This window comes from Apus apus, chromosome 8 (assembly GCF_020740795.1).
Source record: "Apus apus isolate bApuApu2 chromosome 8, bApuApu2.pri.cur, whole genome shotgun sequence".
Lineage (NCBI taxonomy): Eukaryota > Metazoa > Chordata > Aves > Apodiformes > Apodidae > Apus > Apus apus.
Genome location: NC_067289.1, coordinates 2,722,658 through 2,733,863, shown reverse-complemented (window position 1 = coordinate 2,733,863; position 11,206 = coordinate 2,722,658). Strand labels below are relative to the sequence as shown.

At 62.3% G+C, this 11,206-nt stretch overlaps 1 protein-coding gene across 3 annotated transcripts; it reads right to left on the bottom strand.

Annotated features, from left to right (window-relative positions):
- Positions 1-413: 413 nt before the first annotated feature.
- On the bottom strand, positions 414-10,175 carry AMOTL2 (angiomotin like 2). Of its 3 annotated transcripts, none has more exons than XM_051625922.1 (10): positions 10,085-10,175; positions 8,885-9,697; positions 7,282-7,507; positions 5,362-5,506; positions 4,727-4,819; positions 3,778-4,073; positions 2,796-3,088; positions 2,475-2,686; positions 2,251-2,394; positions 414-1,791 (listed from the first exon to the last, which is right to left on the bottom strand). In XM_051625922.1, exons 2-10 carry the CDS (start codon positions 9,613-9,615, stop codon positions 1,733-1,735), a joined length of 2,199 nt encoding a protein of 732 aa, XP_051481882.1. In that variant the 5' UTR covers positions 9,616-9,697; positions 10,085-10,175; the 3' UTR covers positions 414-1,732. The 3 variants fall into 3 exon arrangements, with proteins under 3 accessions (XP_051481882.1, XP_051481883.1, XP_051481884.1); XM_051625923.1 differs by having other exon boundaries at positions 2,251-2,391; XM_051625924.1 differs by having other exon boundaries at positions 2,796-3,082.
- Between the last annotated feature and the right edge of the window lie 1,031 nt (positions 10,176-11,206).

Genomic DNA, 11,206 nt, shown 5'->3' with positions numbered 1-11,206 from the left:
AGAGCAGAGCTTGGGGACCAGATCCAGGGCTGCTTGAAGACGTGGCCACCAAGGAGCCCCCAGGGTGGGGACTCAGGAGAGCAGGAATAGGTCCTGCAAGGAAGAGGAGGATCTCATCAGGATGGAGTTACTGGAGCACTACACACAGTGAGGACACCACACGAACATTCCCAGCCAACTCCATCCTTTTCCCTCCTCAAGGTGGAGAAAATGGGATCCCAGTAGGATTTTGGGGAACACAGAGAAGCTCTTGAGCATCTTCCCCCCCCCCCCTCTCCACCCGGAATCATTGCTTGGGAAGCTGGGAAAAGCAGCATTTCAGGGGATCACCGCCCCTAAAAACCCTTCCCCCCTGGCAGCACCTCCCTTTCATCCCATCCCAGAGGGGATAAAAAAGGAGTTGTGGGTCAACATTTGGGTGGGTTTTTTTTAATGAAAATATTGTTATACCAAGTGGAATGCGACAGCAATCTCGGTATAGGGCGGCGGAACGGAACAGCCAGGTTTACATTTAAATACTCAAAGATAACTTAAAATGCACAAAACTCCTCTTTGGCAGGGGAAGAGGAAAAAAAAAAAACACCCTCCCCCCCCAAAAAAAAAGTTCACAGCACGAAAAAAAAAATATACTTCAAAAGAAATACCAATATTAATATAAAATATATTAAGTCGAGGGTGTTTCGTTCGGGGTTCGTCGGGTTTGGGGTTTTTTTACCTCTTTCATCTTTTTTTGGTTTGTTTTCCACTTTGTAAACAATGCACAAGAACTGAATGCATTTTTTACGTGTCTGGGAGAGAAAAATAAAAAATGCAGTTGTCCAGCAAATGCACACATTTAAAGAAGAAAGGAAAAATAATATATATATATATACACACACACACACACGAAGGGCAAGGACGGGAAGTGCCCGAGCTCAGGAGGTGGGCACTGGGCTAGAGGCAGAATCCAGCTGCCAATAGCTGGGGATGTGGTGGTGGGATGAAGCCAGGAGAAGGGAGGAACATCCCACCACCTCCATCAGCCACCCTCGGATCACTCCAAGTGCTTCACTTCTGATTTCCAGGTTTCTCCTCCACCTCACGTTCCCTCAAGTTGTTGTTTTCACCTGCTGAAATCCCAGAGGCAGGATGGTGATGGTGGAGGTGTGGGGCTCCTGGCACTTGGCTTGGCCACGTGGATCCAGGTGGTTGGTGGGACCCACGGGAGGATCCCTGCTGGTTCTGCCCTCACATGGAGACATCACCTTGTAGGTACAGTCTGGGTGAGCAGAGTGGGAAATTCCAGTCGGAGCTCAAGCGCTCGGGTGGATGCGGATGGTCAAGGCCCAGATGTGGGACAGGGATGGAGATGGAGCCAACAAGGGAGGAGATGGGATGAACCACCCCCTCCGCCAGCTTGGGAAGGAGAAGAGGCTGAAGGGATAAATACTCCTGCTCCTGTCACACGAAGCCCAGGTGCATTTGGAGGGGGGTCAGGAGCCCCTTCCCTCTGCGGGGTCCCCGAGCTCCAGCGCGCCCCGCGCAGCTGGGAACCCGTGTGGGTGCTGAGTGGGGGTGGTGGCTCTCCCAGGCATGAGGCCACCCATTCAGACTGGTCACAGGGACAGTGCTGAGCTCCAGGCTTGGTCCTTCCTGCAGGCTCCTCCATCCCAAGCAGGTGCAGGCAGGACAGCTGTGCCTGTGCAGCAGGCAGGGAGGGCAGAGGGGCTGACATGCAGCCCCTTGGGTGGCCTTAAATCAGGATCTCCACCATGTCGGACAGGTCCGGGGCTCTGGCAGGGCCTGAGCTCTCTGCAGAAAGAGAAGGTGAGAGCTGGAGGAGAGGTGAAGACCACAGACATGGTGCCCACCCCACTGAAGGGCTGGCAGTGAGCGTGCTGCTGGCCCAGCCTCCCCCCGAGGTGTGCAAGAAACCAACTCTCAAAAACAAACACCTCAAAATATCAACACCTCAAAAATAAAAAAGCAAGGAGGGATTGCAGGAACTCAAACCCACCAGATGCAGCTGGGACCTTTAAAAAAAACCCACAGGTGCTTGGACAAAGCCCATCTCCTAGATGCCAACCCCACCCCCAGCTCTAGGACAACCCTCCGCCGCCAACTCCCCGCCGGGACATCTCTCCACGGATCAGCAGATGACACAGGGCTGTGTTGGTGTCCCGGCGTAGAGCTGTCCCAGCAGAGAGATGATGTCCTGGCCCAGAGGTGTCCCTTCCTCCCACTCTCCTCCTGCCATTCCCAGGGACTCACCCAGCAATCCAGGTGGGTGCTCCAGGCCCTCGCCCTCGGCCGCCCCGTCGGTCTGGGTGCTGCCGTCCCTGCTGCCGCGCTTGGAGTGGGAGGGCAGGGGGAGGTTGGTGGGCACTGCTGCTCCTTCACTGCTGCCTTTGCCTGCTGGAGGAGACACCATTAGCAAATCCCTGCTCTCTGCTTCCAGAACCACGAGGTGGGGGGGTGCAGGTGACTCCGTTTACCTGTGCTGCCCCGGGAGCTGCCCTCGGCCAGTCGCTCGCTCTGCCCAGACCCCGGCCAGCTCAGGGTGGCAGAGGCAGAGAAGATGGAGGGCACAGACTTGGCTGGTCTCAGGGAGCCCTGGAGGGCTTTGCTGGGGTCCCTCCGTGAGCGCTGCTGCAGGACCTTGATGACAGCATCCTTCTCCAGGATTTGGGCGTGAAGGGCTTTTAACCTGGTGAGGAGAAGAGGCAGAAGGTTGGAGAGGAGCTGGAGTTGAGGAGGAGGACGGGAGCAGTGCCCAGCCAGAGGATGGGATGAGCTTGTCAGGGAGGTGGGCCCACCTGTTCTCCATCTCCTGGTGCTTGTGGGTGGCCAGGAGGAGGTCCTCGTTGAAGCTGCTGTTAGGGGAGTGCCTGGGGGAATGGCTGATGAGGGTGGTGTCCCTCTGGGCGGCTGCGGTGGCTGCGGCGTCCATGGCGAACTGCCTCATGGTGCACTCCTCCAGGTACTTCTGCTCCCACTTGGTCATGTCAGCCTCCAGGGCCAGGATCTTCTCCTCCTTCTCCCTCAGCTGCTCGGAGAGCGTGTGAGCGCTCAGCTCCGGCGTCCCCCCGCCCGCGGCACCCGCCTGTCTCTGCAGCAACAGCACCCCCCAGGAGAGAGGATGGATGAGGAGATGCTGGGAGAACGTGGCACCCACCACCAGGTCTCACCAGCACTCACAAGGTCTCACCAGCACCCACCACGTCTCACCAGCACAGCTCACAGCACCCACCAGGTCTCACCAGCACCCACCAGGTCTCACTAGCACCCACCACCACAGCTCGCAGCACCCACCAGGTCTCAGCAGCACCCACCACCACAGCTCACAGCACCGACCAGGTCTCAGCAGCACCCACCAGGTCTCACCAGCACCCACCACCACAGCTCACAGCACCCACCAGGTCTCACCAGCACCCACCAGGTCTCACCAGCACCCACCACCACAGCTCGCAGCACCCACCAGGTCTCACCAGAACCCACCAGGTCTCACCAGCACCCACCACTACAGCTCACAGCACCCACTAGGTCTCACCAGCACCCACCACTACAGCTCGCAGCACCCACAAGGTCTCACCAGCACCCACCAGGTCTCACCAGCACCCACCAGGTCTCACCAGCATCCACCACCACAGCTCACCAGCACCCACCACAGCTCGCAGCACCCACAAGGTCTCACCAGCACCCACCAGGTCTCACCACCACCCACCACCACATCTCACCAGCACCCACCACATCACCTCACCCCCACCAGGTCTCCCCACCACACCTCCCAGCCCCCACCTGCTGAGCCCGCAGCATCTTCAGCTCCTGCTCCAGCCGGGTGCGGAGCCGCAGCTCCAGCTGCTCCCGCTTCTCGCAGGCTGCCTGGAGCTGGCCCAGCGCTGCCTGCAGCCTCTCCACCTTCTCCACGTAGGCTCGTTTCTTCCTCAGCTCCGCCTCAGCCTTGGCTGCCCGGGCCTGGGCGCTGCCCAGAGCCTGCTCCAGCAGCTCTGCCCTTCGGCGCTGCTCCTCGTTGGCGCTGCGGAGCAGGGAAACCTCCCGCTCCAGCTTCTCCTTCTCCTGCTGGTGCTCGTAGCCTGCGAGAGAAGCCCCAGGGCTCAGCTGAGGACCTTAAGGTTGAATCCCCGGGCTGGGGGAGGTTCCTTTGCCCCCCCCACCCACCCACCCAAAACCTGCCCGTGCCATCCCTCCCCCAGCGCAGGAGGCAGAGCACAGGCAGGTGGCCAAAAGCCACCGTTTTGCCAGGTTCCTGCCCAAATTTGGGGCTGCTTGGGAGGGTGAAATCTGCCCGGAATCCAACCACCTCAAGGAAGGGAAGCACCATTTTTCCCCACCTAACACACACACCGCGTCCCTCTGCTAACATCACGGGTTTAAAGTATATTTTACCCCCCCAAAAAAAAAACCAACAACAACAAAATAAGCCAACCCAACCACAAACCCGAAGGGCCCGAGGGCTGCGAAGGTGCAGGGGGGGAGGAGGGCTCAGGGCTGGGTGCTGGAAGAGCCAGCAGCCGCGGCAGGAATGTGGGGAATGCGGGTCACGCCGCCGGCCGGCAGGGATTAATGGCTCGAGTCCAGCACCAAGAGCTGCTCCATCCTCCCTGGGGAAGGCTGAGAGCTGCCACCCTCCTCCTCCTCCTCCTCTTCCTCCTCCTCCTCCTCCTCCTCCAGCCCCACCATCCCACTCCCAGGAGCCGGGTAAGGACAGACACCCCCAGGGACTTACTCTGTGCCAGGAGTTTGGCCACGCTGCCCTGGTTGCTCTCCTGGTTTTCCTGGGTCTTGCTGGCCAGCTGCTTGTTGGCAGATTCCAACCGTTCTGGTCCAAAAAGGCAATTAGAGACAATTAAGTTTTCAAGGCAGGGTTTTTGGCCGGTGGAAGCAGGAGAAGCCTGGCTCCTGGCAGGAACACCCGGGTGCAGGGGTGGGGGGAAGGCAGGGAATGGAGAGAGCCCATGGGGGGGGGAAAAGGCAGGGAATGGAGAGAGCCCATGGGGGGGGGAAAGGCAGGGAATGGAGAGAGCCCATGGGGGGGGGAAAAGGCAGGGAATGGAGAGAGCCCATGGGGGGGAAAAGGCAGGGAATGGAGAGAGTCCATGGGGGGGGAAAAGGCAGGGAATGGAGAGAGCCCATGGGGGGGGAAAAGGCAGGGAATGGAGAGAGTCCATGGGGGGAAAAAGGCAGGGAATGGAGAGAGTCCATGGGGGGAAAAAGGCAGGGAATGGAGAGAGCCCATGGGGGGGAAAAAGGCAGGGAATGGAGAGAACCCTTGGGAGGGAAAAAGGCAGGGAATGGAGAGAGTCCATGGGGGGGAAAAGGCAGGGAATGGGAATAGGGATGAGGACACGGAGGGTCCCTCACCTTTCAGATCCCGGTTGAAATCCTGGAGCCGCCTCATCTCACCCTCCCTCTTGTTCCTCATGGCTTTCTCCAAGGCTTCCCGCTTGGAAGACGCCTTGACCAGGTTCTCGTACTCCTCCGAGAGGCGCTGGATCTCACTCTCCAGCTGGGGTGGAGGAAGGGGACAGGCCGGGGTCAGATACTCACAGGAAGGAGGAAGAGCAGAGGGAGATGTTCACCAAAACTCCCCTGGGCGGCTCAGCCCAGCCCAAGCACACCCATGGGACCCCCCCCCCAACTCCCCGACCCCCCAGTGGACGTGTTTTTTTTTTTTGGGGGGGGGGGGAACAAGTGATTTTTTTTTTCCCCCTGCTTTTCTCCTTGCAGAAGGGAAACTTGTGCAGCTTTTGGCCCCAGCACGGCCCGGCCGGCAGGGAACAGCCGCCCCTTGTTTGGACGCAGCCGCACAAAGAGCTTTCTGTGGTGGCCAGGGCTTGGGGAGGGGGTGGGACGGGCAGAAAGGAGGGGGTCACCAGAGAACAGGCTCCTTCTCCCCCCACCCCGGCTGCCGCGCCGCCAAAACGCAGCTGCTGGGAAGGGGGAAAGGAGGGGGAGAAGGGATTAAAACGCTCAAGAAAGGGGGGGGGGGGGGTGTGTGTGTGTGAATTTTCACAGCAGCTGGTTGAGCATCCCCCTCCCCTCTTCTCCCCCACCAGCATCACCCCCACCCCGCTCCTCCTCCAGGGCGTGGGGTGGGGAGGGGACACACACAGTGTGGCAGGGACACATACAGTGTGACACACTCAGACACAGTGGGACACAAACACACACAGTGTGGCACACACAGGCACAGTGTGGCAGGGACGCACAGTGTGACACACACACAGTGTGGCAGGGACACACACAGTGTGACACACTCAGACACAGTGTGGCACACACAGACACACTCAGACACAGTGTGGCAGGGACACAGTGTGACACACACAGACACAGTGTGACACAAGCACACACAGTGTGACACACTCAGACAGTGTGGCAGGGACACACATGATGTGGCAGGGACACATACAGTGTGGCACACTCAGACACTGTGGCAGGGACACAGTGTGGCACACACAGACACAGTGTGGCAGGGACACACACAATGTGACACACTCAGACAGCATGGCACACACAGACACAATATGACACACTCAGACACAGTGTGGCAGGGACACACACAGTGTGACACACTCAGACACAGTGTGGCACACACAGACACAGTATGGCACACACAGACACACTCAGTGTGGCAGGGACACACAGAGTGTGACACACACAGACACAGTGTGGCACACACAGACACAGTGTGGCAGGGACACACACAGTGTGACACACTCAGACACAGTGTGGCACACACAGACACAGTGTGGCAGGGACACACACAGTGTGACACACTCAGACACAGTGTGGCACACACAGACACAGTATGGCAGGGACACACACAGTGTGACACACTCAGACACAGTGTGGCACACACAGACACAGTGTGGCAGGGACACACACCGTGTGACACACTCAGACACAGTGTGGCACACACAGACACAGTGTGGCAGGGACACACACAGTGTGACACACTCAGACACAGTGTGGCACACACAGACACAGTGTGGCAGGGACACACACAGTGTGACACACTCAGACACAGTGTGGCAGGGACACACAGTGTGGCAGGGACACACACAGTGTGACACACACACACACACAGTGTGGCACACTCAGACACAGTGTGGCAGGGACACACAGTGTGGCAGGGACACACACAGTGTGACACACACACACACACAGTGTGGCACACTCAGACACAGTGTGGCAGGGACACACACCGCGTGGCACACACACACACACACCGCGTGGCACACACACACACACCGCGTGGCACACACACACGCCCACTCTCACCTTCTGGATGCGGCCGGCTTTCTGGGAGCAGCTCTCCAGCTCCCTCCGCAGCTCCTCGCCCTCCCGCCGCAGCCGCTCGTTCTCCCGCAGGAGCAGCTCTGCCCGGGCCAGGCGGCTGCCGGCAGAGACCGCCTGGGCACCCACCAGCGCCTCCACCCCGGAGGGACCGGGGTACAGGGCACCCGGCGGCGGCAGGAAAGCGGTGGGGACCGGGCTGGGCAGCACCCTGCATGGGGAGAGGAGAGGAATCGTCCCGGGGCTCAGCGGGGTGGGAGAGCTGACCGCATCTCCAGCGTTCCTCCCCCATCCTCCCACCTCACCCCCAGCTGGTGCCGGTGCCTTCGGGTGGTCCCAAAAAGGAGAAGGGAGGTGCCGGGACGTGCCTATCCTGCCTTTCAGCGCTGGGAGGTGGTCGCTTACTTGAAGGTGCCCCCCAAACGGGAGACAAACCCCATCCCACTGGGACGCCTTGACTTGACAACTCCAGAAGCCAGCTGGCGGGTCGGGGTGGGCTCCCAGCCCCCCCCAGCCTCACCCCATGGCTGGGGGTGCTGCAGGCAGACGAGCAGCTCAGCGAAGGATGGACTGGAAGCCGGCAGAACTGCCCCTTTTCCCTTGTTTGCTGGGCAAAGTGAGGGCTCCTGGCACAGCTCCTCACCACCAAACTACGAATACATCCTCGCTGTGCTCGGAGGAGCCAGGCCAGCCCCTCAGGCAGCCACTCAAGAGTTCCTCGACATCCCAAAGCCATCCCCAGTCCCCCCAGCAGGGCAGCCCTGCACGGCCCGGCCCCGCGGGCTGCCCGCCAAGGGCCTGCATTCCTGCGGGATGATACAGGGGTGAGGAAGAACAAATACATCTTCCTCACGGCTCCCCTTCCCCTCTTTGTTCCCTGGAAGGGGAAGGTTTTCCTGCTGGGGATGCTACTGCTCTCTGCCAGGGTAGGTCAGCAGGGTTGGGAGCAGCATGTGTCCTCCCGTTGAGTATCCAATTCCCTTCTTCCCAACACCATTCCGGAAATGCCTGGACCTCCAGGTCCTGGACCTAGGGCTTTGGAGCTGCCAAAGGGAAGGGGAGAGCTGCCTGGCACTGCTCACGGCCTCCACTAACTGCCCCACGGCAGCCCAGGCTTGGGGCTCAGCAACAACCCTGCAGCACTGGCAGCAATCTGGTGCTCCACAGACATCCCAGGCTGAGGACCACGGGCTGGGTCTCCATGGAGTGGGGAACGTGCTTGCCTTCCACCCTAGCCCATGCCTGTTCCACATTTAGCTGTTTCCTGAGCTGGTTCCAGCTCCTAAATTAACCCCAAATTCCTCCCAGCACATGGGGAGGCAGCAGGAGTTTTCGTGGCCAGTTGGAAAAATCCAACTTGTGCTGGGGGGAAAGCGGGGAGAGGAGAGGGTTGGAGGAGTCCTGCAGGTCCCTGTGGGCTGAGCTGGATCCTGCCACCTGAGGACGAGAGGTTGGGCAAAGCTGTCCTGGTCCCCCCACTGCTCTCCACATCCCACACACCTTCCCAACATCCGTCCCAGCTCCTCCTGGGGCACCGCAGCTGGAAGGCACCCCAGTGGGCTCCCTAAAAAACGGGGCAGCGAGTTACCTGACTTCAGGATGCTGAAACCCAGGACCTTCCCGGGAGCAGGGTCCAGGTTCCGCCAGGTAAGTATCCTGGGAAGGGATGACGTAGGGATATTCCGGGGGTGGTCCCCGTGGCTCCAGCCCTTCGGGGTGCTGCCCTCGGAGGGCGGCGAGCTGGTGGTGTCGGGAGAGCTGGGGGTAGCTGTGGGAAGCACTGATGGGGCTCTGTGCCTTGGCCCCGTTCCTCTCCAGCGACATCCGCATCAGCCGCTCGCTCAGCGACCGCACGTGGCCGTGCTTCAGCTCCTTCAGCCCCTCGTCGGGCCTCCGGGCGCCGCTCTCGGCTCCACGAGCAGGGCTCTCACCCCGAAACCCCAAGTCGAGCCCTCCGGGTTGCTGCCCACCCCGCTGCGAGGCGAAGTACTGGGAATGAGCCCTGGCCTCCTCGTAGGTGGGGAGCTCCTCGCCCTTGTGCTGGGGCGGGCAGAGCCGGTAGACGCTGTTCTCCGAGTAGAGGTGGTCGGAGTGATGCTCCTGGCCCTGGGGCTCCTGCCGGGTGGATTGCTGCACCATTTGGCTCTCCTCCGGGCTCAGGCTTTCCAGGGAGGAGCGGGGGCTGCCGGCCCCGCCGCCGCGCAGGGCCTGCTGCTGGATGGCCAGGAGCGTGCGGTTCTCCGTCAGGTTCCCGTAGCGCAGCTGCTCCTGGATCAGGCGGTGCAGGACGGTCCCGTTCGGCTCCTCCGCCGTCCTCATCTCTGCCCTCGGACACGGCACACGTTCCTCCGCCCCGATCCCCCGCGGGAGCTCAGCAGCGACCGGTCACGGCCAGAGGCACCTGCGCAAGGGGAAAAGCGGCGGCCGTCGGGAGCCGAGACGGAGCAGGGCTTGAATCCCGGGAATCCCGCTCAGCGCCCCTGGCAGGGCGGCCGGAACGTGCGGGCTGGGCGGGGGCTCAGCACTGGCACTCTCATCACACCCACGGCCGGAGCTGCCTCCGGAGCCCGGGACGGCCCCGGTACCGGCTCCTCACGGACCCTGCCCCTCCCGGGGCGGCCGCCGTTGTCCCCGCAAGGGGCCGAAGCGGGTGCGGAGCCACCGGGAGGCGGGCGGGACCCCCTCTTCCTCCTTCTCCCCCCACTCCCCGCAGCCGGGGCGAGCTAAGCCGGCCCCCACGGGGGTCCCGGAGCCGTTGGGACCCCCCCCCCCGTCGGGCGGCACTTACCGGGACATGGCGGAGCGGGCGGCGGAGCTGCGGGGAGGGCGGCGGCGGCGGCTCTGGGCGTCCCGCGGCGGCGGGGGCCGGCCCGGGCGATGCTATGCCCGGAATGTGGGGGCCGGGCCCGCCCGCCCCGCCCCGCCGGGGCCGCTGCCGGCAGGGGGAGCGCGGGCACGGGCACCGGGACAGGCACCGGGCACCGGGCACCGGCAGACACCGGGCACCGGGACGGGCACCGGGACGGGCACTGGCAGACACCGGGCACCCGCAGACACCGGGCACCCGCAGACACCGGGCACCGGCAGACACCGGGCACCGGGACAGGCACCGGGACAGGCACCGGGACAAGCACCGGGCACCGGCAGACACCGGCACGGGCACCGGCAATGACACACACCGACACCGACGCTACCCTGGGCTGGCAGCTTCAGACCCCCAGGGAAAGGACGGGCTGGGATGCGCACCACCGACCCGCACTCTCAGCCACCTGAAAATCCCCCCCCCAAAAAAAAAAAACTCGGCCAGGCTTTTCCCGCACCTACCGGAGCCCACCGGTAACGTCAGCCCTTGTCGGTGTGGCTCCCGACCCCGCAAAACGTGCGGGGAGTGTGTCCCGAGCGTGCTCAGCCGGCCTGGGCTCAGCCTGCGTGTGTGCCCGGGCTGCGTGAGGAGCCACGCGTGTGCCACGGGCATGCGGGGGGTCCCCGGGGGGGGGGCAGAGGGGGCCCAGAGCCCACCGAATGGAGCTGGCAGCTGCCGGGGCGGGCCGGGGGGAGCAGCGAGCTCTGCCCACCAGCTGTCCGGCAGCATCAATCTCCCTCTGTGAGCGCAGCTCGGAGAGACGCGGCATTGTCTGCGGGACCAGCCCAGCCCCACAGAAACCTGCCGGCCCCATCTGCTCTGCCCTCCCCGCCCCCCATCGCAGGCTGGGGTTGGGGGGGGGGGGGGTGTTGTCTGGCTGCACGTCCCTGCCAGCTCCTCCTGCCTGTTGGGGCAGCGGGTTCAGCACCTTTGGGCATCCCCTGCCTTTCCCCCCAGCCTCAGTTTCCCTCTCCTGGCAGGTGCTGTTTGCAGCACGGCCCTCTCAGCAGGGTGGCCCTTGGGGACAAGAAGGGGCGGCAGGAGCCA